General features: G+C 33.9%; 1 protein-coding gene across 1 annotated transcript; it reads left to right on the forward strand.

The window, feature by feature from the left end:
* Positions 1 to 100: 100 nt before the first annotated feature.
* LOC306862145 (neural proliferation differentiation and control protein 1-like) lies at positions 101 to 25291 on the forward strand. The gene is made up of 16 exons (XM_079404804.1): positions 101 to 263; positions 454 to 491; positions 569 to 612; positions 836 to 926; positions 1093 to 1160; positions 1273 to 1375; positions 1528 to 1610; positions 3141 to 3556; positions 13128 to 13286; positions 18891 to 18974; positions 19960 to 20163; positions 20564 to 20630; positions 21135 to 21216; positions 21316 to 21395; positions 21955 to 22054; positions 22887 to 25291. Exons 8-16 carry the CDS (start codon positions 3451 to 3453, stop codon positions 22956 to 22958), a joined length of 954 nt encoding a protein of 317 aa, XP_079260930.1. The 5' UTR covers positions 101 to 263; positions 454 to 491; positions 569 to 612; positions 836 to 926; positions 1093 to 1160; positions 1273 to 1375; positions 1528 to 1610; positions 3141 to 3450; the 3' UTR covers positions 22959 to 25291.
* Positions 25292 to 26695: the final 1404 nt, after the last annotated feature.

Genomic DNA, 26695 nt, shown 5'->3' on the forward strand with positions numbered 1-26695 from the left:
CAAAACATATAACATAAACAGGGTTTTCTTTTCCTTGGTGATTTCGAGTTGATATTTTTTTCGCTGAGGTGACGTAACGTTAAGCCTATTCAGTTATTGTGGCGTCATACAGAACTCATTTGCATAGAATGTATTTTGCTTAATCTGAAGATTCTCATTTTGAAGATTTTGTCTTTGTAAATCTTACAAACGAGTCCGTCTACACCTTTTACTCAAATAGGCTACACCGACAGCATCAATACATTTTGCTTAACGAGAAAGTCGTAAGTTCAGCTATCTATCTATCTATCTATCTATCTATCTATCTATCTATCTACCTGTCTGTCTGTCTGTCTATCTATCATATACGGTATGTTGATAACTTTGTCATCGAAAGCATAGCTTCTTGCAAACGAGTCCATGATCAACTACACCTCTCGACTCTATTAAATATTTTTCAAATTTTACTTTCAGAGCAATGATTTGTCTAGGAGTTAGTATCAGAACTCCCGGTAAGTGTTTTTTTTTTCTTCTTATTCCTGTTTTTTTAAGGGCCATATGTCTTTTGTTATTAGTATTATTATTTTAGCTTACAGAAGGCCTGATGTGGAGAGAAGCTGTCACGAGGAAAAGGTAATAAAATGTTTGTGTTTGAATAAACAAATCACGCCTCTCACCTATTAGTCAGGGGATAATTAACGTTAATTGTTCAAAGATGGTTTTAACGCTGTTAGTCTAAAAGTTGGACTTGAAAAGTAATTACTAAAATAGGCCATCAAATTTATATCGTTTATATACTGAAATATGTTTTGAGCGAATCCTCTTAGCATATAGCAATAGCATTGTGCTTTTGCAGTTGACGCTACCAAAAACTGTCAACAGAGGGCCACAGGCCTGCACTGCGCCCCCTGCCGGACCTTCTTTCCTGAGTCTGGATCAACCCAGAGGTGAGTGGGATCCTCATCTCCTTACATTTATATCTCAGCACTTTAACGTTTAATGTTAACAGCACTCTGTGATATCATAGCATATTCATAGATTTGTTTATTTTGTATGCCTCCTCAGAATTTAACAATTCATTTCATTTTTGTCTTCAATCCATATGGTTTGTAGTGGCTCTTCCTTTTTTGGCCAAATTCCGACCGTCCAGACAATTAACGTCTTGCTCATGCAAAACAGAGGTATCTTGAAACACTTGCAGGTCCCACTTCGGTGGTAAAAATCTTTATTGGTTTAACAGTGAATGTTTAATACCTGTATTGAAGCATTGTTTCTGGCATCATGCTTTTGCAGTTGACACTACCAAAACTGACCGTAAAAAGCCCTGTAGAAAATTCTCTTGCCTCCTATACACATCCTCCCTGGCTTTCCGTCCCAGGACTGGATCCATCCACAGGTAAGCAAGTGGCACAAATCTCCTTATACAGTAAACTGTATATCTCAGCACTTTAACATTCTGTTTTAACCTCATTGAGGTATCAAAATACCATAAGTTCATGCAACTTGTAAGTTTCATGTCTGTTTTGTTTGAATCTCTTTGGTTTGCAGTGGCTCGTCCTATGTATAAATTCCCAACATCCAGGCCACGTACCATGAACCCAAACAATTTGAAGAGGTCCCTCAGAACTGAGGTATCTACTTCTCAAAACAATTGCAAGTCTCACTATTAGTGTTACATTTGAGTCTTGAAGGTTGTGGATCTCCGAATATGATGGTGATAAAAAAAATTATTTAAAAAGACCTTTAATAGCATTTAATACTTATTTATTATCTCTATACTCAGGCAAGGACCTTGAGCTATCTGATGGCAACAGCCCTGGGCACCCTAGATTGGGAGCAAAAATATAATGCTCAATAAATAATACAGGAAAAAAATCTTTGTGCCTGTACATTTATGTATACATGTATGTATGTGTTTATTTATTATGTATGCAATGCATGAGTAAAAAAACAAACAGTTTGCATGTGGTAACTGTGGCCACTAGGTGCCACTATCAGTAAGCATGAATTCTAAATTTCATAAACATGACATCTGAATTTCCATGTTATTTTATCTGTTCATTTTCCTATTCTTTATTTATTTATAATGAGTCTAATACAGTAAATTACTCAAATAAATGTATATGCCTCAGGTTGCACATTATATGCAATATTTTATGTCATATTTTACTAATGTTTAAGAACGGGAAAACCCAATTAGACAAAAGTGTTTTTTCCTAGCGGTGGCTTAAAATAGAAATTAATTAAAAACTGTCTTTATATTTCCAAACTAAAATTCCAATATCATATATATGCTATAGACACAATAACACCACACTGACATTCATTTCAGAACCAACAATAAGGTTGAACTGTTTTCTCACAAGAGTATTTATCATGAATGTCAGATTAGGGCAAACTAGCATGTGTTTTATACTTTATCATTTTAAGACATTTCCTTATTAACAATTTCTTTCTTCCAAAACAAGGATTTTATACTTTACATTTTTGCCATTAAACAGTCTTATATTTTATTGAACATTTAAAAATATTACTGAAAAGACTGTAAGAGGCCATTAAAGGAATAGTTCACACAAAAATGAAAATTTACTCTCATGCCATCCAAGATGTAGATGAGTTTGTTTCTTCATCAGAATAGATTTGGATAAATTTAGCATTACATCACTAGCTCACTAATGGATTCTCTGTAGTGAATGGGTGCCGTCAGAATGAGATAAACAGAGTAATAATCAAATGTCTTAATAATGGATTTGTTTCTTACAAACATACAGATTTTCACTTCACAAGATGTTAATTGATTGACTGGAGTCGTGTGGTTTAGTTGTAGATTATTGTGATGTTTTTATCAGTCGTTTGGACTCTCATTCTGATGGCACCTATTCACTTCAGAGGATCCATTGGTGAGCAAGTGATGTAGCCTAATGCTAAATTTCTCCAAATCTGTTTTGATGAAGACGAACACATCTACATCTTGTATGGCCTGAAGGTGAGTCAATTTTCATTTTTGGGTGAATTATTCCTTTAATGGCAAGTTCCCCACTGTGACAACTTATAGTTTGATAACATTCTCTTCTATTATTTTTTATGATCAAATAATTTTTTTTTCCCAGGAACAAATGAGTCTTTACTTAAAACTTAAATATCTTTTGTTTTGTTAACAGAATGTTCCCTCACCTGAGAGGCAGCACCCACGTCGGCGTCATTGCGTCACGAACTCACTCATCCTCCCGCTGCTGCTTGTAGCTGCTCTAATCTCTCCTGTAGCGTGTCTATCAACGGAGGTCCTCCTCCTATCTTTAGCTCTGTACCACACAGGCAGCGGCTTAACGCTATTCTTGAGTTGACGCTCCCATCTTTATTCTGGCCAGGTTGTCTCTCTCGGTAGTGTACGTCTATCCGACCCACACAGATGTGGGAATGACTCTCCGGAGCTTTTATCTGCTGTCCTGGACTTGAGAAGCGCAGTGAAGGATGTTGTTTTGCCCGAGCCGGAGCGCACGGCGAGCCCGCGCCTCCCTCCTCCTGCCCGGGGTCTTGATCTGCGTAATCCTCGCCACCGTCGGTGCGAGTATGCCGGGTAAGAGTCGGTCTGTGTGAAATATGGTAGTGGCTCAGCAGTTTGGTGAGCTTTTATTTATTATAGGCCATTTGTTTTTAAACATTTGTTATGTATTTTATAGTATGTGATGTGAGAACACTGTTTAAAGTTGTTCAAATTGTTATATCGTTGATTTCCGAAGCTGAATTTGAGTTTGAATATTTATATTTTTTTCGTTTATATATGTGGGTTATTCTTTACTACGCTTCTCTAGATGATTTTTTTTGCCAGAATAAAGAGGATTCAGTCTATGACCCTAATCCGGTTGAACAAGTGGAGAAACAAACATGAAGGAGGAAAGGAAAATGTCATGTAATTTCCTTGTGGCTCTTTCCCTCTCCTATTAAAGTGTTGTTTAAAATTGTTTTAAGACATTGGACATAGAGATTGTATACAGTTGCTTGTTGCATAAAACTGAGGGTTGCATTTTAAAGGGATAGTTTACCCAAAAATGAAAATTGTGTTATCATTTACTCACCCTCAAGTAGTTCCAAACCTGTATATATTTCTTTGTTCTGCCGAACACAACGTTAGATATTTTGAAGAAAGTTTGTAACCAGGCTGTTTTGGGGCACCATTGACTTCCATAGTAGAAAAAAAAACATACTATGGAAGTCAGTGGTGCCCCAGGACTGCTCTGTTTCCCACATTCTTCAGAATATCTTTCTTTGTGTTCAGCAGAACAAAGACATTCATACAGGTTTGGAACTACTCGAGGGTGAGTAAATGATGACAGAATTTTCATTTTGGGGTGAACTATCCCTTTAAGTCTGGTTTATAGTAGCTATCATCATGTATTTGCATGCTTTTAATGTGATGCTTACATTGCACAACCATTAACATATTCATTATTGATATACAGAGTACATTTTAATTTTATTTATATAAATTTGATGTAGGAGGTACAACATGACTTTTAGATAAACTTCAGCTCTTTCATTTTAGCTTTAGTGGAAGTTATTACTGCATTTTTGAACACATTTTCTTTCTTTTTTCACTAAAACTAGTTTTAGATCGTGCAATAATTGGCAATCACCCAACTGTACCACAATGTTTTGATTTTACAAATTTTTAGAAATTAGAATTTAAAATTGTATGATCCATACTGCTCTTATTCAGCATCTGGTGACCCATTTGCACTTTATTGGAAATGTGACTGAAGGGAATCCATATATTTTATTTATTTTCTATGCTCATCGAGTCCGTGTCTGATTGATGGCTCAAATGTTCATTGTAATAGTCTAAGAGTTTCATAGTGGGCAGTGTGAACTGAATTGTGGGATGGGAGTGCAGTAATTATGGCGAACATGAGCAAAGATTATCTGTCCAAGCTACTTTTTCAGACCCCTGTGAGAATGACAACAGCTGGACACTGGCAGGACACTATCACAATCGCTTTATCATTGACACACATCTACATAATGAGCACCCCTGGTATCCAGTTGCTAGATAAAACTGTATGGTCATCAAATAAGAAAGTTTAATATGTGCTAATATTATCCTTTCTTACCTGCAATATTGCTCTAGGGGTTTTCAGTGCTCTGTAACATGTCTAGAGGCTGATCAGTCTCACTCTTATCTCGCGTTCCAGTGCCTAAACATGTTTATGCATATTTTCCATTGTAAAGTAGATTGTTTGTTGTTCTCTAGCGTGTGACTTCAAAAAAGCTGCCACATTGAACTCCCCCCTCAGGCTGTTGATCTGATCGCCACAGAATAGCATGTCATATTTCACACAGAAAGACAGAACTGTGGTTAGAGCCGCTAGCCATGCAGTCATTTCACAGATGGTGACCAGACCATGTGTGGATAATCAAGCTTGTTTTGCACAGGTGAGCAAAGCAACCTGTAGACTGTTTATAAAAAGCAACCCCCAGTTGGTCTGCTGCTTGTTTGAGGCGCATTTATGAAAATTATCATAATAATTTCATAAATGCTATCCTATGCTATGATATCTACTGTAACAGAGTGATGCTAAAAATTATCATAATCTTTTTATGCATTCATACCGGCTGTCATGTTTTGTTTTATTTTGTTTTTTAATATTATGTATTTGTAGTAGTAGTAGTTGGAATAGTATTTTAATAATATTATTATTTATTATTATTTTAATTAATATTATTGTTTTTATTCTTAATAGTCACATTCTGTTCCGTAAATGTTTTCACTGTCGTGAAAGTTGCAGTCACTGATGGTCATCTTTAATTGAGCCTTTTTCTCACCAGCTTGATGAAATCAGGTTGATTTTTGGTCAGTATCAAATTCAGTGTTATTTTAGTAGCATTTATTTGTTATTATAGTATTTATTAATGTTTTGATTTTTTTCATTTATTTTTATGATTTCAGTTTACATTTTAATTTTAGTTGCAGTAATTTTGGTACTTCAGCTTAAAATTTATTTCAGTTAGGCTATTTGTCGAGTGAATATCTAGTTTTCATTTTTCTAATTTGGTTTTCTAATCGATTTATTTATTTATTTTAAATTTTTATTTAATTTCAGGTTTACTTCGGTTGCTGATTTATTTTTAATAGTTCAGTTTTTTTTTTTACTGTAACAGCTGATCACAATGGAAGGGTATTGTGCTGCAAAGACATTTTCCTTGAAGAAAATATTCCTGGTTAATCTATACCCAAGGAGTGTATTTTGTTATGCTTATTCAATGTCCTATAGTCATACAACTCACTCAGAACAAGGAAATGTTTTGCGTTTATGTGTAAGGTTTGAGGTACAACAGGGCTATGTCCTGAGCCTTCTTTTATTTTGATTTGTAAGTTCTGTTAATTGCAGCCTTTTGAAGCTTCTTTGGTATAATCAAGTGGTAGGCTGGAAAATAGGCTATTTAGTTTGTGCACAATAGCATACCAATCTGAACAAAACTTGAAATCCGAACCTTAAAATGCCACCTTAATCCTGTTCCTCATAAAGCACAGGGTAAAAGAGATGTAAGAACTGTAACCCTGCTGTTTCACATATGGGGAACATTCTCTTTCCATCACACTGCAGTTCTGACCACAGCTCACTTCGTAATGGACTTACATAAGAAGTGTTTGGGTAATGTGAGGTGTCTGAGTGCTGCATTGCTGTCTTCAGAGGTGATGGAGTGGATTGAGAAAAGGTTAGCTGCGTTGCTGTGGTAACCGCAGAATCGGACCCTGCGCTTGCTGTCTCAGGGGAATGTGAGGATCTAAGGCTCTACAGAAATCTGGAAACGGCTTGTTGTTGCCACAATGATGATTTGCGCACATTGAGAGCGGCGGCTTATCTCTGCAACAGATCCCTGAATGAGGCCACGTACTGTATACAAACCCCGCCATGTGAGAACTAAGCAGCTGCGGCTGTGTTATCTGCCATTCTGGTTGTGAGACTCAAAATGTGTACTACTTATAAAGTAAAGGCACGAACAAACATGGTTTGCGTGTCTAAATACGCACTATAAAATCCAAACACACCCTTGAGTGCTCAGTAACACACAGCAAACATCCACCCTTAAGTCTTCCCACATTGATTACACAGGTTGCCAATTTGGTTGCAGAAAGTACATTGTGATCAGCAGGTTCTTTCTGTACTACACGGAAGCTTCTAAAACAAAACAGTGGTTTTCATCGCAGGGCTCTTTAAGGTCTTAATGTGGCCATTGAAAGATGTGGGCGTAAATCTGGGTTCTCATTTCCTGTGGTCCACTGCACTTCTCTCACTAATGAGGGTGTGTGTCATTATTGGGTTTTTGTTAATGATAATTAGATCCAAGCCAGGCAGCTTAGAAGGGACTCTCAGACGCTTAAAGCACAGTCTGATGTAACAAAAACTCTATTGTGTTCAATACGGGAGAATTTTCCACACACATTTGTAATAATAAATAATAATAATAATTCATTACATTTATATAGCGCTTTTCTGCTTTTCTAAGCACTCAAAGTGCTCTACATTGTGAGGGGGGTGTCTCCTGCCTACTCTACAAGACTTCTTCACTCTCACACACATTCATTCAAATTAGTAATTTAAAGAATTTAAATAAACTGCATATGATAGTCAACAAAATGTGCTTTGATGTTTGTTTAATTAGGATATACAGTGTATATGTAATGTGTGTGTGTGTATATAATTATACACTACTGTACAAAAATTTTGGTCATTAAGGTTTCTTTAAAGAAATTGGTGATTTTATTCAGCAAGGATGCATCAAATTGTTCAAACTTGACAGTAAAGATGTTTATAATGTTAATAAAAGATAGTTTAAAATATGATTCTGTTCTTTTGAACTTTCAATTAATCAAAGAATCCTGAAAACAATGCATCACAGTTTGCATACATTTTTTAAAACTATTTTCATTAAACAGTTTGATGATATTAAACTGTTGACAATAATAAGACAAAATCAGCAAAGTAGAATGATTTCTGAAGGACACTGAAGACTGGAGTAATGCCTGCTGAAAATTCAGCTTTGCCATCACAACATAAATTGCATTTTAAAATATATTAAAATAGAAAATAGTTATTGTAAATTGTAATATTTCATAATATTTACTGTATTTTGATTAATTGAATGCAGCCTTGTGAATGTAAACGTTTCAGTTATACCATTATATTTAGGAATTATCACAATTTACAGATGGTATTTGAGAGTTGAAGCATGTTTGTGTGAAATGTAACCCAGTCATGGTTACCATTCTGTGCCATCCGAATCCAGATGTAATCACATTAGCACCTTGCTATGTAGCCAGACAGCATAGTTTCCATAGCAGCAGGGATTGTAGCCCATTCTCATGAAGTTAATAAGTACCGAGAGTGAGAGAGAGCCAAATGGATGGAAACAGGTGAGCCCATTGCCTGTAAAGCTAGGATTGTCTCACAGAATCAACTTTAAAGCTCTATTTTCAAATCAAGAATATTGGATTGAGAATGCATGTTTGTTTAAGCACAATGCTATGGATATTTATGACGCGTCATGTTGTGCGCTATTGCTGTTTTAAGTGATGAAGACAGGTGAAGAATCCCAGAGCTCCAAGCTGTATCTAGACCCTTGAATATCATCAAAACTTTGCAATGAGTTTGTTTGATTTGGACCAGAAAGCAACCTTGTAACTACATAGCAATGTTCTAAAAAAATGCTGTGAACACTGTAGCAAATTCATAGTGGTGTTGTGGCAGCAACTTTAGCATTTGCATGCATTACATCTTCAGAAAATATAAAGTCTAGGTTAATAACATGAGTTAATCTGTAGTCATGGAAGAGAGCCAAATTAAACAGGCAAAACAACTGGCACTTAGCTTGACTTTAAGTGGAACAAGTGCAACAGGAAGTCCACACAATGGGAGTTTCCCTTTATCAATCCACACTTTCCTGTTCATGGCATCTCCTATCACAACTGCAAAATTATTATCCAGCTGAAAAAAATTAGATTTACAGATTTTTTAAATATTTGTGGCCACTTATTATTCACATCCTACCTCACAAAGTAAATGGAAGCTGTCAATATTGCCACGTAAACGTGTCCCTGTTCCCGTGCTGCAGGTCTGTGCTGATGTTGGCTTCCTTCCTGCTCAGAGCTTCTTTTTTTTTTTTAAATGTGAACTGGTGTGATAAGACCAAAATGCTGTAATAATTAATTAATAACTTAAATCAGTTTTATTTCAATGTAACAGTGTTTTGCAATATAGTTCATACTAAATATTAGAAAAAATTCAACCAAAAATATTTTATAAATTCCACCATGTGAATGCTGTTTTTTTTTTATTATTGTAGTATTTTAAGTATTTTAATTAAATAATTTACAAATAGATTTTTTTTTAGATTTTATAGATTACTTAACCATGTTGTAATACTGATTTATTTTATTTTTTATTAAATACTTTACAGATGGAAAATACCTAATCATATTATTGTTTTTTAATTTTATTATTATTATTATTATGGAACTAAAGGTCATTCAGCATCATGTTATGAGTACAAAATACTAAAAACAGTAACACTTCTCACTAGATGAGCCATGCTTGAGTGCCGACAAACACACTTATGGTAGCGCATCAGTTTTAGTTTTATAGAATTATACACAGTATTATATAGTATTTTTAATATATTTAATATTTTTTTACTTTATATTTTAAAGTTTGCTTTAGAAATGGCCTTGTCCAATAAGATCCACTGATTAGTGCTCCTTTCTTTTCAAGGTCTACATGTTACCTTCTCATTTCTATTAGCTAGTCCTTCAAAGAGGCCAAATATAATTATAAGTGGTCTGTCAGGTTTGACTTTGATCAGTGTTATGTCATTGATGTTTTGATGAGGAGAGATGGATTGGCGATCAAAGCATCTTCTTCAACCAGAAACATTATGGTTTCTGATTAAAAAGTCTGCGAGCCCTGTTAGCTAAAACAATGGGGTTCTAAACAATATTTTGAAAGAGTTCTCAGGGATTTTTTTTTTTGTCCATGCAGTAAGTCGGTGAGGTCCAGAGTCATATTTTTGCATTTATGTGTAAGGTTTGAGGTACAACAGGGCTATGTCCTGAGCCTTCTTTTATTTTGATTTGTAAGTTCTGTTAATTGAAAAACTGACTTTCATTGTGTGGCAAAAACAGTTCTTCAAAACATAATCTTTTGTGTTCCATAGAAAAAAAGTTATAGGGGTTTGGAACGATATGAAGAACGTACATTCCTTTAAAATCATTTTACTCAAAAGTAAATGTGCTGCAAGGTAATTTTAGATAAAATATTCAGCTAAATGATACGGTAGTCAAGTAGTTACTTAAATAGAAGTACATTTACTACAGTGTAGCTTAAAAAACCTGTTGCTTCCAATTTTCCTCCTTATTTCCAAGCGCAGCTTGAGCTTGTGGTTGATTGTGTAAATTAATGTCCATGACCGGCTGGAGGTGGGCGGCCCAGCAGGGTGTTTAGAGGAATTTGCATCTTTCACATGCACACATACAGTTGCACCTCATTAGTCAGTTAATCTCAGTTCTCATGACTCCTCGTCCAGATTTAAAAGCAATCTGGTGGTGTTTTATGAAGACTAATGAGAGATGAAGAGGTCTATGACAAGTGATTAGCAGAAATCAATGCATATTGAGCAGCAACATCTGATAAAGGGTACAATGGTGATCGAGTCAAAGCTAAAGGCAAGATGTTTGCAGAGATCGATCCAAAGGCCTTCCACTTACACTCTTAAAAATAAAGGTGCTTCACGATGCCATAGAAGAACCTTTTTGTCTAAATGGTTTATTTTTTAATAAATGTAGGCTTTGTGAGCATTTCAAAAATATAAATTCTTACATACCTTATTTTTTGAAAGGTAGTGCATTTGCGTTGGGTCGCCACTTGATATATACTGCAGAATCAGGGGCTTGATATGAATTGTTTCTAGTCTATTAATCTGTTTTTCAAAATGCCTATTAGGACAGAACGTATGTGTGTCTATGTACAATACTGCTGTGGTGTATGGAAGCAGTTGCATTGGCAGGGAGCTTCTGATAGAGATCCAGTCATCACACAACACCGAAGCACTTATTCTCTGCAGCTGAAAATTGTCAGACATTTTGCTTGGACTGTCTCACTAGGGTTCTGGAAGTATAAATACTTTTAATTTTCGTCAGGCATAAATTGCTTTTTAGCTTTATCATATAACATTTTTAAGGAATGCCTACCATGGCATGAGCTCCCAGGTTGTTAAGTAATGCATACGTATATGGTTTTATTTTATTTTATGTTATATGTTATTTTGTATTTATTTTTATTTTATTAAAATTTTTTATTTTCAAATTCCTGTAGAAGTAATAAGTGTTTTTGTTGACCCAATACCATTACTAAAGCAAAAGAAAAGCCGATTCCAGTGTAATGGAGAAATACAGTACATTTTAATGACAGCAAAAGAGATGTGCATTACATAAATTTATTTTATAATAAATATTATAAAATAATATTTTCTCAAAATTCACAAAAAATGAAAAAAAGAAAACAGAAGATGTATCATCCATCCATTGATAAGGCTCGAAAAAGACTAAAGCTAAAATTAAAGCTAAAAAATTAATAAATCAAAATAAAATAAACAAATTATATTTAAAAAACGAAAACTTTTTTTTCCAGCTAGTTGGCATGACATTTCTTTTTTAGTTGAAGTACTAAAATAACGTTAACAAAAATTAAATTAAAAAACACAACAAAAATACTAAAACTTAAAGTAATATTAAAATAAATAAAACAATTAATCTAATTAAAAATTTGCAAAAACTATAATAGTATTTCAACAATACTAAAATGACTGATCCACCGTGAAATCCCCAAACACCGTCAGAGCACACACACACCTGCTGCTGACCCAGTTTCCTTCTGCACCCCCACAGGGTGAATTACACAGAAAATTGAGGGATTTATAGAGAATAGGAGCTCATATGAAGAAGTATCATTGAAGAGAAGGAGCTGAGATTATGATTGCGTCTGTGAACCGATTTGAATCATACAAGCATGTTTGTACCGATGACTGATTTTGGAGTCCCTAGAGCGATTGAGAGTCAGTCAAGGATATGAGGCAGACTGAATTCAATAGGATTGATGTCATTGGGTACTTCAGTTACCATTACTATTGAATGTTTCTGATGCTTTAAGGAATTTCAGGTTCAAGTAAAGCACTATCGACAGCATCTGCGGGATGCTTTTAGGTCATATCCTTCTGTTCTGTCCTTGTATGCGTGTTGATGCGAAAGTTTACAGGTTTACAGGCTTTGCATGAACATGACAAGTTGAAAATAAATATATGGATATACACTAATGTTTCTTTTTTAATATTGTGAATTTTTTTTATTTTTTTATTTTTTTACAATTTAAGATAATGTTCTGTATTAATATATTTAAAAAAATGTTTTCAGCAGCCATTACTCAGGTCTTTAGTGTCACATGATCCTTCCGAAATCTCTCTGATATGCTGATTTGCTGCTCAAGAAATATTTATTCTTATTATCAATGTTGAAAACAGTTGAGCTGCTTTATATTTTTGAGAAAATATATATATATTTTTTTCAGGATGATTCTTATGATCAATACACTGTAGAAAAATAGGGGGGAAAACAGCATTATTTTAAAAATCTTTTTTGTCTTTGCTGTCTCTTTTAATCAATGTAATGCATTCTTATTAATTAATTGTTTAATTTTAAAGAGACTTGTTTTTGTTCTATACATACTATGCAAATAAAGATCATTCTAATTTATTTTTAGTGTTTTATTTAAAGTTAACTATAAATTTTCCCCTTTTTCCTCTAATACCATGTCAACATGATTATGAATTTTTAAAAGGACATGATATTCTCTACCTGCAAAAACAACATCACCGATTAAAAAAAAAACCCACCACAGGTGACCTAAATGCTGGTGTGGCTTCAGAGGAAATTATGACTTTTAATGAACAACACCTGCTGCAGTACTGCATAATGATTTTAGGGCATATTAATATTCAAAAACATGACATGTGACATGTAGTACTTCAGGGCTATGCAGGGTAACATAATTTGAGTTTTTTGTTTTGTTTGTTCTTTCAACATGTTTTTTCTATTTTCTCAGCAAACAAGTGCCCCGATCACATAGACTGTGCCAGAAAGGGGCGGCACTACTGCAAGACTGGCTCCACCCACTGTGGCCCCTGCCTCTCCCCATTGGAGGAAAATGAAGCAGGACATTGTGTTGCTCGCAGGACACACTTTCCCCAGCACCACCACCAAGGTACGAAGGCTTTCACACATCCACCCTACCCTCCTTCTGGCTACTGTGTCACGATTTATTTAGCACCTATTGTCTAATCTGGCCTTTGCTTCGGTGCATCAACAAAATGTGAGTCAGGCGGCACAGAACCGTTTTCTCCAGCCAAATGCTGTACATTCATTAACCAAAACCTCAGCCTGTGAATAATGCCGTCGTGAAAGAGGAGATGATGTTGATGGTTTATACCGCAGATCCTCTCATCATCTGGCCTGTGCTCTTGCTGTTGTTTCTCTCCTCTCTCACGGTTTCTGTTGGTTTTTTGGTGAGCGTAATGCTTAATCTCTCTCTCTGCCTCTCCTCGTGTGGCAGAGGCACATGACTCAGTTTAATCAGATGGATTGTTAGCGTGCACGCGTGTGTCTGTGTGCAGCCTTGGCTTTAAAGTAATACCATGTGAGCGCTGCATGCTCTAGCAGAAAGAAATAACACTCTTTTTAAATCTATTGCAATACAGCAGTCTTAGGTAGAGTTATGGCTTTTATAATAAATATTTTTAAGTGTCATTTTTAGCGACATATGCTCTCAGAAAGAAATATATTAAATATTTATATATATATATATATATATATATATATATGTGTATATATATGTGTATATATATATATATATGTGTATATATATATATATATGTGTATATATATGTGTATATATATATATATATATATGTGTATGTATATATGTATATATATATATATGTGTATATATATGTGTGTATGTATATATATATATATATATATATATATATATATATATATATATATATATATATATATATATATATATATATATATATATATATATGTGTTTTTTTTTTATTGTATATAAATTTATTAGGTTTTATTAATGTACTATTATATATAATATATAAAATATATGTTTTTCAGCTATAGCTGAAAAATCAAATGGTGTTTTTTAAATTCTGGATCTTAACATTTTGTATTAATATATGAAGAGTTAATTTGCAAAAACAAATAACTCATGAAAAAAATCATGTTTTTTTTTTTTTAATCCTGCATTCCAATTAATATCAATCAAACTGCAGTTGGGTTGTTTTGATTAAATAATAATAACTAAACAAATACAGCTAACTAACACAATAAAACACAATATCACAACATAACAATAAAAAACATGATTTATGAAAATTAATAAAACTTGAGTTATCTGTTTTTGCAAATAAACTCTTCATATATTAATACAAAATGTTAAGATCTAGAAAAATGTTACAAACTTGTTATTAATGGCCCTGACAACTTTAATGTAGTTCCATGACAGCTATAAATTCATAAACTGTTTGGAAAAATAAGATTACATGGCAGTTTCTAATTTTGACAAGGGTGGTCAAAAAGAGAGCAATAGAAAATATATAAATTAAATTATTATACATTTTAATATATGATTTTAATTAAACATTGATTAGAAAAATCCATAAAATGTTTCCATATCTCGCATTTTTGACAAAACCTCATCTCTTATCTCTGTTAGCCAGCTAGATAAATTTACAGTAAACACAAATGTATCTGAACAATAAAGTGGCTGTTGCAGTAATGCAGCATTATCCTATTGAATGCGTCTATGCTCAAAACTCCCAAAAATTGTCTCCCGTCCATGCTAATAGGTCTTCGCCCCACCTCTCCTCCTCTCTTTCTCTTACTCTGCAGTACCTTTCCTGTAAGGAATGATTCAGCTCTCCAAACACAGGCCTGCCTCGCTGATGAAGAGTGTCATAAAGGGCTGGTTCATTTGTGTAACTAGAGCCTGCGTGTTTCCAAAAATATCTTCAAAAAGATGTATTTACTGTTTAGCAGTACATTTAACACCATTATCGATAAACATAGATCTATTCATTAAATGTTATCTGCTCTGTATTCTCAAGCTGGATAGTTTAGCTTGCTTTTGAAAGCTGTTTTGTCTCTTAACACCTTTACCTCTGGCCTTTAGAAATGCTTTAAAGATTGAAAGCGCAATTAAAGCGATAGTAAATGTTAGACCAAGGTGGAACCTGCTGTTAAAGAGTTTACTGAGCAAACAGTCCTGCGTCACAAGTCTCTTTGCTTTAATATGGTTATGAATGAACAACACGGGGTGTTTTAGAGTTTTAAAGAAATCCTGATTATTATTATTTTTCTCCTGCTCTTGAATTTGGGCCACACTGACAAGGTATTTAACAGCCATCAGCTAAACCGAAGCATCTGTGACTAATCATCATCTGTCTATGTAGGTCAGCAGTCTCATTTTTGCAGCACTGATCGGACCGAGAGAGAGAGAGACACCAGACACAAATAAACACCAGCCTGATACATGGCTATGTTAATTATCATATTGACTAAAACAGACTGTCTGGTAGTACTATTTGCATGTCAGTGAATCACTTATAATAATTGTACTTTTGTTTTTTGATATGAGTTGAATTTGATGTCATTACTACATAGTTTTTTTTATTTGAGCACTCTGTTCTCTTGTAATCACTGACCAGTGCATTTAATGAAGCCACCACTAGATGGCAGAATAATCGTGTCCAAAACTTCAAAGAGCTGTTATATCTGGCTAATTATACAAAGCTGTATTATATACTAACAAAAGTCAGAGAAAAAAGTGTGTCCCAAATTATATTATGACAAAAGCAGCCAGGATGATATACTTTTTCAAGAGGATTTCTGAAGTATGCATTCATGCATTCTTTTTTTGTTTTTGGTTAATATGCTCATTTGTGACCCTGGAGCACAAAACCAGTCTTAAGTCGCTGGGGTATATTTGTAGCAATAGCCAAAAATACACTGTATGGGTCAAAATGATTGATTTTTATTTTATGCCAAAAATCATTAGGATATTAAGTTAAGATCATGTTCCATGAAGATATTTTGTACATTTCCTACTGTTCCAACATCATTTTTGATCAGTAATATGCATTGCTGAGAACTTAATTTAGATTTTTTTGCACCCTCAGATTCCATATTTTCACATTTTTCAAATTTGACTATCCTAACAAACCATACATCCATGGAAAGCTTATTTATTCAGCTTTCAGATGATGTATAAATCTCAATTTTGCAAAATTGACCCTTATGACTGGTTTTGTGGTCCAGGGTCATATTTTACATGCAAATTCAAACAGTAAATGGTCTGTAGTAACAAGGCACAATTTTGTGAAAGCATAATATGTCTTAACATTGCCATTCTGAAGAAAAAAAATAGATGTAGTAACTATTTTCACTCAGTAAATTTCAGTTACACAAAAGGTCATTGAACTAAACATGAAATTTTGAGGGAGAAAAACTGAAATAGTATCTTCCTTTAAAACATACTCCAATAATCTTTTATTTACAACTTCAAAAAAAACTCAAATAAATTTACAGCATGGATTTTCCCATCCCCGGTGAAGTGCAGACTTGTAGTTAGCAATAAAAGTATGCAAATTGAGTAATATAATGTTAGATTTAATATTTATCTTTCTTTTTACACTTTTCACAAATGTGAATTGTAAAAAAAAATACTCATTTGATTTCATAATAATAATAGTATGAATAATTACAGTTATGGTGTTTACAGATTAAATTGCGTATAAAGTTGTGGAAGTTCTTCTAGCACCCACTCAGTAAACACTTTATTAAATTGTTCACCAGCTTTCGTCAGGCTGGACTGTTTGTGAACACCCTCTTTATGTGTAAACCACAGATTTGCAGGTTCACTTGTCCCCTCCAGACAAGTACAGATGGTTTGACCCGCCTCCTTTGACACCTGCTGGGGAGTGTGGGGGTGCTCAGCCAGCGATATGTGCCGTTCTATCTCATCAGTCTTGTTCCAGGAGGCAGATGGCCAGTCATTTGTAGACTAAACACCAACCTTCATGACAATAAACAGTAGCTATAGACTGTCAGCACGTTATGGTACAGTGCTGAGGAAAGTTTTGATATTTATAGTCTTTGTGCAAGGTTGATAAGATAAAGTTGCTTTTTGGAAAAGCCACTTTTATTCAGCAGCTCTTTGCAAACATAAGCTGTGTATAATATGCAACACCTCAGCACACAAAGCCATGGCTGTTAAATGTATGTAGGTGATATTTATCAGTGTGTCAAACCAGCCCAGAATGTTTTCTCAAGGAAGAACAAACCAAACCAGGGCTGGGCCATATATTGATTATTTATGATATATTCAACATTATTTTGTTGGTAATATAGAGCTTGTTGATGTAATACATTTTTTACTATCTAGAATTAGCCAACTATGGCTGGTTAAATATTTATTTACAGTGTATTCAATATTATTTTATTTGTAAAAATTAACCAACCTAGGGATGGATGATATAATGCATAAGTATCTATAATATGTAATGTATATAAAAAAAAAAATTTTTTTAAATATAAAAAAAAATGACAATTATTTTCTTCTAAAATAACTACCTTGGTCTTGTTGATTATTTACAATATATTCTTATTTTTTATTATATTTTATTATATTCTTATATAAATAATATTTACAATGTAATCTTTTTTTTTTGATTATATAAAATTAATCAACTAGGGTTGGTTGATGTCATTAATATTGTATTCAACTAGGGTAGTTGTTGAGGGTAAATGTAATTAATATTTGCAATATATATGTTATATATATATAATTAACCAACTGAGGCTGGATGATATAATGAATGTTTATAGTTTTGTACTACTTTGTTGATTTTTATGAAATTAAGGGCTGGTTAATGTAATTTCCATTTGCAATATATTCTATATAATTGTTTGGTTGTATAAAATTAACCATCTAAGGCTGAATGATATTATGAACTTTTACCATATATATATATATATATATATATATATATATGATATTATTTTGTTACAGATTTAACATTTACTAACCAGTGCTGGATAATTAACAATATTTAGAAAATATTCAATATTGTTTTATGCCATTATAAAATATGTATTATTGTTTGATATATTTTTAAATTAAATAACACTGTTAAGAGCACAAAGAGAGCTATTCTTTTTAATATCGTCCTTTATTTAAATAGTTTTTTTTTTAAGATAAATGACAACAGCGTTTTGATTCAGTGAATCAGTTTTTTCAGATCAGTTGATTCACTGATTCAGAACTCACAACTCTTTCCGGTCTTAATGTTTTAGGGGCTTATGTTGTGTTCCGGCGTGTGAGAGGTAATGAGTGATCACACACCCCCTCTCGCTGGCCACACACACACACACACTCAGGCTGGTTGTCAAGAGGGACGATCGTCCATAGTCTTGGAATGCAGCTTACTGTCTGGCCAAGCGTACCATTAAACCATGTGCTACCTTTGTTTTCCCTTTAGAGCGTGTCAAACAAACAACACTCTGGCACACTCTCACTCTCGGGACACACACAGCCCACTTATTACACTTCCCTCACAGATTGTATATATTTGAATACCAAGTTTCATAATATACTTTCAGTACAATTGAGACTGAGTTGCACTTGGTATGAAGTACAGAAAAAAATGGTACCATGATTTTTGTGCCTGTTCAATGGCAGAAGCATGTTTGTCTTTTGATATCTTTACCATATGACATTCTATCTTTATTTCCACAGCCTCTCATCCTGACGTCGATGAAGAAATCGACTATCTGTCCTCTGTTATTGCCAAGCAGCAAATGTCAGAAGTGAAACAGCCAGGTTTGAACTATCTGTTCTTAAAATCTGTGTGGTTATGGTTAGTGAGTGTAGCGGTTGCAGTGGTCATGATTCATAGCAAACCCTTCTGAACTTGGCACCTCGCTCGCTCTTTGCTATGTGCGCAGTTTCTGTTTTAATATAGAGTAAAACAAACGGTACATTCGGATTGCAGAAGCCTTTGCCGCTTAGTTAACGGTGGGGAAATACCGTTAAACAAGAAAAAAAATTATATTTTAATGCTGAAATAAGGATAAAAAAGAACATGGTCCTGCATCATATTTGCTAAATGAAATCCAATACTTGTTTCTTCCTAATTCTGGGGATGGTTTGCTGTATTAGGAAGTCACACCCTCTCACAAAATATGATTTCATAGCATTTTTGCTTTCGACAAACAATTTGTATTTTGTCTACATCACAAGAAAAACTGCCACAAAGACATGCTGTCATCCTCTGAGCCAGATTAGAACTTTTTGCTCAATTCTCAGTCCATCTGTACATGTATGCATGCTTCTGAAGCCATTATTTTATGCCTAATCCTGATTTTAAGGTTAGAATTATGGCCAGTGACTGAAGATGTTGCCAGATTTGACCCAGATGTTTTCTGCTACATCTGCTGGTGTTTTACTACATCCAAACAGCAACAGAAAATTACAGATATTGTGAAAAAAGCTTATTTTTGACATGGAGTATTTGAACATATTTTCAACTCGTTTGTAGATTGTAAGTTAAATTATACAATTTGAATAATTCAAATAAACACATTTTTTTGACATTAGACTTTAAACTGAAACATATATTGTTATTTTGTGGGGGGGGAAACTATGTGATGGTAAATGATTGTGATATTTTTGAACTCTGCATCATCAAACTAGATAACATTAGGTCTTTTTTGCAAATCAGCATGTTTTTTTTTTGTAATCGGATTTCCTTTTATTCCCGTTTTCTGTGTCTCTCTGTCTCTTTACCTCTTTACCTCCTCTCTAGACTCTCGCTCACAGTCTCCTCTGCAATCCCAGTCAGAATCGAAGCAGAAGAGTCTGCACAAATCCACAACTGTAGAACCAACGACCAGCGGCCCATCCACACCAACACACCAGACTCCTAAATCTCCCCAGCCGGTCACAAACTCGTCCGACCGCCACGGGCCGATCATCTCCCCCCACTCCTCCAGAGACAGCCTGCTAGTCTGTATGTGTCACTAGGTTTTTTCTGATTTGATTTAAAGCCTAATTATGAGCAATGTGTTATGAGTTATTTTTTTTTTTTAAATCATTTCAGCATACTTTGACCCGATTTCCACAGAAATCTTTCTGTGTGCTATTTTTAATGCCATTTAGACTACCGGATTGCATTTTAAAAGCAGACCCATCACATGATATTTTGTACTTTTATAATTGGTTTGTTTTCAGACGTTGGTACACTGTGACCCTTTCTGAATTATACCAAAACATCTCTGGCATATGTCAATTTACACACTTCCCTCACGTCCCTTATTGCGATGAATCAAAATGACAGTCTTCCTCATAGTTTTTCTTGTCTGTCTCTTTTTCTCGCTCTTATAATTGTGTTTTTGTATCATTGGGAGCAGTGATGATCTCTTTATGCATTATTGTGGGCTCCATGGCGTTCATCAGCGCTGCTGTCTGCTGGGTCAGGTAAGCTGAATCTTTATTATTTGTCAGTCATACAATTTGTCAGTGTGAGATGTCAGCCCAAACCATTATCATGCCACTGTTGTGTGTTTCTAAAAACATCCTGTTTTTTTGTCTTCTAATCAAGAAAGAAGCTTTTCTAAATAAAAGTTAGTTATGTGATATTTAACTGTTTTAGGGGAAGAAATAATTAATATAACTGATAAAATAAAAATATAATTATTTAATATAATTATGTTAAATAAAGGTATAGATATATTGTTATAATTTTGAATTTTAAATAAATATAAATAATATTTTTCCTTTTGATATACAATGTATTATATTTTTCCCTTATAATATCCCTTTTTATACTTTTTAAGTCTTTTAAATAATAAAAAGAAATATCATATTAGTATAAAAAAAAAAATTATGTCCTTTAATAATTTTGTCATTTTCAGGGCACTTTTTTAAACTCTGTAATTCTATTGCAAATTTTAGCTTTATTTTTATTTATTTTTTTTACAGGTTACAGAGAGAAACTCATCTGGCTCAGAAAGTTGATTACCCTGCGTTTCATGCTGCGGGCCCCAATCATAATCATCCTTCAGTAAGAGCATTAATGCCTGTTCATACATTGGGAAAAAATACAGCAAACACTTTGACGCTTCTTGTAATGTGTTTGCGACCATCTCTTTCTATGTTTTAGTCTGGGGATAAAACCCTGGCTCACAGTGCTCAGATGTATCACTACCAGCATCAGAAACAACAGATGCTCTCAATGGAGAAGTAAGCACAATACATGATCTCTTCATTAGTTTAGTCACTTTAGCTGCATTGTCTCTTCTCAGCTCTCGGTCCCTGTGATTTTATCGTAAGTTGCTTTAAGAGAATGCTGACCAAGAACGTGAATGTAAAACTACATATCATTTTCTTTACTCATTTCCTTCCTTCTTATATGATTCCACTTTCATGTACATATATACATAGCACTTCATATGAATCATGCTAAGACTACTGGTTTCAATATGAATTGAAATATGAATTCTTAACAGTATCTATCAACAGCATTTATGGCATAATGTTGACTGGCTACTAAAACATAATGATATTTCCCCCCATTTTAAATTCTTATTATCCAATGAAAGGTTAGCTTTTTGTGATTTTTTTTTTTTTTTTTTTTTTTTTTTTTTAATAAAAGATCAAAAGGATTAACAAAGCAGGTTAATTTTCACAGTCTTCTTTGATCATATTTACCAAGGGTTCCAATAATTCTGTAAGTTTCATAAAATATTCTATGCTATATCTGTTAAAGGTGTTAATATAATGATTTTTATTTTGAACACAGACATAAAGCAGAACCTAAAGTCTCAGAGTCTGGGGCCACATCAGACGAGGAGAATGAAGTGGGAGACTTCACTGTGTACGAGTGCCCTGGACTAGCACCGGTGTGTAAACATTTATTTTTTAGCATTTAGCATCTCTAATAAACGTGTTTTTTTTTTTTTTTTTGATAATATTAACACAAAATCATTTTTAAAAAAGACATAAATATATTTTTAAAATACTGTTTTTTTTATACTGTTTTTTTTATAATTTTTTGATTAATTTGAAATTAATAAATTTTTAAAAATGTATTTATTTTACTAAATTTTTTGTAAAACATATAATGCATGCAAACTTCCATTTAAAGGTGGGGTGTGTAAGATTTTTAAAAAACTTTTAGTCTCTTATGCTCACCAAGGCGGTATTTATTTGATCAAAAATACAGTAAAAACTGTTATGCTTTAAAACATTAAAACAAAACTAAAATTATGTAAATTAATTCCTGTGATGGCAAAGCTGAATTTTCAGTTGCTATTACTACGGGGAAGTCGTGGCCTAATGGTTAGAGAGTCGGACTCGTAATCGAAAGGTTGCGGGTTCGAGTCTCCGGCCGGCAGGGATTGTAGGTGGGGGGAGTGAATGTCCAGCGCTCTCTCCACCCTCAATACCACGACTGAGGTGCCCTTGAGGGCACCGAACCCCCAACTGCTCCCCGGGCGCCGCAGCATAAATGGCTGCCCACTGCTCCGGGTGTGTGTTCACGGTGTGTGTTCACTGCTGTGTGTGTGCACGTTGGATGGGTTAAATGCAGAGCACGAATTCTGAGTATAGGTCATTTGGTGTCCCATGCCTTCAGAAATTGATTTATAAATGCAGTCCTAATAACATATTAGCTGAACAAGTATGACCGTTATGTATTTTGCTAAATTTGTTGTTGGTTTTTCCCCTCTTTAGACTGGAGAGATGGAGGTGAAAAACCCACTGTTTGACGATTCCACCTTACACTCCCAGAGAAATTACAAGTGACGTGGACACACACACACACACACACCTGCATACTTTTAGAATAGGTCTAACATACCTAAAAGCATTCCGCCATAGGGTGAAGATGCTTCTGTTACACCACACACAAATGAAAAAATTAATATGACTGTTTTTCCTGGAAAATCTGTGCTTAGAACAAAGTGTGAAAAACACCCAAACTGATACTAAAGATACTGAAGATGGGGTGGTGTGTAGTCAATCGGTGGCAGTGGATAAAAGGTTTTTCGTTTACTCAGATGCACATATATCGAATTTGAAAGAACTCTTGCACCGCAAACTCTGTGGAAACTCAGACCGGCCTTTTAATGCGGTTTCTTTACACCACATCTTTAATTTTCAAGTCTGGGGTTTGTTTTTCACTCACTAGCTTTTTATGTCATCTCCCTTTTAAAATCATTTCTCTTTAGGGTCTTGTTAGGAGTCTTTATAAGCATCTTTTTCAGCTAGATGTAATTTTTTTTAACAAGTCTTCATGTTTTTGGGCAAAGCTGCGTCCAAAAGCACCTCTTCTTATTATGGTGTATAAGAAATACACAGTGCCCTCTCACACATTTACTTGTGTTATTTGTCTCTCCTTATCTGAGTATTATTTTCTTATTGTCAACTTTATCAATGCTGATCAAAAACAACATGATATATTCTCTCTTTTTTTAGCTTAAGAGTAGTTCTGTTTAATTCATCACATTAGTTATTTTTCCTATGTATGTTCTTTAATATGAAGTCTATTTCTCCCTCTCTTTATTTTTTTTCTTTGTATCCCTAATATATCAAATCCATTTGATCTAATGATATAATGGTTGTGTTAGGAAATGAAATACTAGTTAGACCGAAACAGTGAGATGTTGAGGTTTCTGTGCTCAAATCACTTTAGTGTAAATAAATGAATAAATAAATAAACGTAAATGTATTATATAGTACTTCCTGGAAGTGTATGAGTGATGTTATTGCAATCACACTTTTGCATACATCGGCTGTGATGAAGGTGATGATTCAAAAAGATCTGCTGTTATGATACTATTAATACACTGAAATACTGTCTTGTTTGGATTAGTTGGTTTATTTATTTAATTACATCATTCAAAAGTTTGCGGTTATGAAATATGTCTCACCCAGGCTGCATTTAGTTGATCAGAAATATAGTAAAAACAGTAATATTGTGAAATATTATTTCTATTTAAAATAAATGTTTTCTAGTTTAATCTATTTTCAAATGTAAAGCTGAATTTTCAGCAGACATTACTATAGTTTTCTGCATCACATGATCCTCCATAAACTCTTAATATGCACATTTTTATTGTAAATATTGAATATGTGCTGCTTTTTTTGTAGAAACTGATACTTTTTCATGACTCTTTGATGAACTGAAAATTCAAAGGAAAATAAATTATTTAAAATGTATATTTTTTTAAACATTACAAATGGATTTGCTTTAAAAAATATCTTTTAAAGGTTTAATTTTAATTAAGAAAAATGTTACTGAACCCAAACTTTTGAATTGTAGCATATTTCCAAGTGATTATGTTGTGCTATGTCACATAAATTAAATAAGTGGGTATTCAGACCAAAGGTGTATATTAAAGAATCAATACATTTGATTATTCAATTTAGATGACTTTTTATTTTACACTGTGTTTTATAAGGTCTATGTTGTATTATATATTTATATAAAGCCTCCCAAACAGATAACCATAAGTAAGGATTTATGTGACATTACAGTACATTACATAACATTAAATGCACTAAGGCAACTGTCCATTAAATCAAGGACAGTGGATCGTATGGATAGTGTTGCATGAGCTATATATCAAGGACTTTCATTTGTCAAAAGAGTATGTTTGACCTCAAATCTTGGATTCTTCTGAAACCCCTGTCTATGTTTCTTTTCTGTTAATACTTGTTTTAGGTTGGACCTGAACAAAAGGTTGTCCTCTGAAAGAAACTGAAGCTAAGATGTTTGTTTGTCCTCTCCAGCTCATCCATCTAAACAGAACGTGGCAAGAGGAGACACAACCTCCCCCAGTTTAAGCTAATTTCTGTGATGGGCCACTTAACTACCCCATAAGGTGTGGTTCAGAGGAGCCCATCACAGATCCAGCCTCATTGAGGTGTCTGTGGGGGGAGAGCCATTAAAGGGCATTGTAACTGTGAATGGTGAGGAAGGCAGCCATAGGCCACCCGATCGAGATATGTGGGGAGAGAGGCAGTAGTTGTCAGCAGGGTGTCAAAAGCAATCAAAAGGCCATCGGGCAGGTTATATAAGTGAATGGGGCAGAGTGAAAATAGGTCACATACCTGTTTATCAGATACTAAAACCTAAAAAAAAAAAAGTCATTAAAATAGAAAAATAAAAAAAATCACTGACAACCAAACTATTTTTCCCACGCTTTGGGCCTACATTAAATCAGATTAATAGGGCAGTATAAAATTACATTTATTATGAAAAAAAAAAAGTTTCTAGAGTATGATACAACATGTAGTACACAACATATGTTTCTTTTTTAATTATTGTCCATATATTGCTATTGTCATTACTGTTCATGAGTACAGTCAACAACTGAGAAGAAAAATAACACAAATCAGCTTTCATATTGGTGTTGATCAATTTTGCAGCGTCACTGGTATAGTTTTTTTTGTCCTTGTTTATTTGTGTATTTTCTGTTATCATTTTTAGTCTACATTTTATTTACTTTATTAATAATAATAAATATATAATAAATTTACATTTATTTCATTTTGTTTCTTATGTTTTTGTCATTTTTGTTAGTTAATGCTATTTTATATAAAGGTTGTTAATTTTCAGTTTTAGTTGGTTTAGCACACCAAGTAACTAAATATGATGTTGCTTTGGCAAATAGTTCAAATAAAAGAAGTTCAGTTGTTTATATTTCTTTTTATTTCAGCCGATGTTTAAGTAATTAAAATATGTCTGGTGTTAGTTTTAGTTAATAACCCTGTTTCATATAATACTTCAGATGCTATGATATTGGATATAAAAGAGATCTGAGAAGTTTAAAACAGCTAATTGATGTAACTTATTTCCCAAATTCTATTGGGAACAAATATTAATATGGGTTATTTATATGCATGTACGAGCTTCATGTTTGATTTCCCTGTATTTCAAGTCAAGTTGAGCTTTATTGTCATTCTGCTACATGTGGGGACATACAGTGGAACGAAATGTCGTGCCTCGCAGACACTATAAACCTATACACAACTAACCTACTGACAGATTTTAACTATAAGTATACTATATATAAATATTTACCCTATACAAACTAAAATAATAAAAGATAAAACTATACGAATGCTTCACATAAATACTGTACATATGCAATCCTCAGATTGTGATCTTCAAACACAGTCATCATTTCATCTCAACTTGCACTTTCTCACATATCCGCCCTTTTGTCATCAACATTTGCTTCCCACATATCGAAAAATATGATTAAATCTGATGCAGATGTAGCCACCTTCTGAAATGTTCCAGAATGCATTTCATGTAAACAAGGGTGGGGTGATGCTGGTTCTCCATATTACTGAACATCAGCGTTCAGAGCCACTTTAAGTCGAGTTAATTCTAACGAAGTTAAGAATAATTTTGCTGACTGGGAGTGTTTTGCAGGCTAATCCTGGTTCTGCCGTCCCTCACTGGGCCTGTGTCATCTCTCTCCACTTTCTCCTCCTCTGTCTGCACTTTACATAACAATCCCCACCCAAGT

This window comes from Barbus barbus, assembly GCF_936440315.1.
Source record: "Barbus barbus genome assembly, chromosome: 43".
NCBI classification, from domain to species: Eukaryota; Metazoa; Chordata; class Actinopteri; order Cypriniformes; family Cyprinidae; genus Barbus; species Barbus barbus.

What these genes read in the sequence shown, in the direction of transcription:
- LOC306862145 (XM_079404804.1), top strand. Translation starts at nt 3,451, where the DNA reads ATGTTGTTTTGCCCGAGCCGGAGCGCACGGCGAGCCCGCGCCTCCCTC. An exon ending in CAGAGACAGCCTGCTAGTCT is followed by an intron (nt 20,164 to 20,563) that starts GTATGTGTCACT and finishes CATTGGGAGCAG; the next exon opens with TGATGATCTCTTTATGCATT. An exon ending in CAGATGCTCTCAATGGAGAA is followed by an intron (nt 21,396 to 21,954) that starts GTAAGCACAATA and finishes TTTTGAACACAG; the next exon opens with ACATAAAGCAGAACCTAAAG.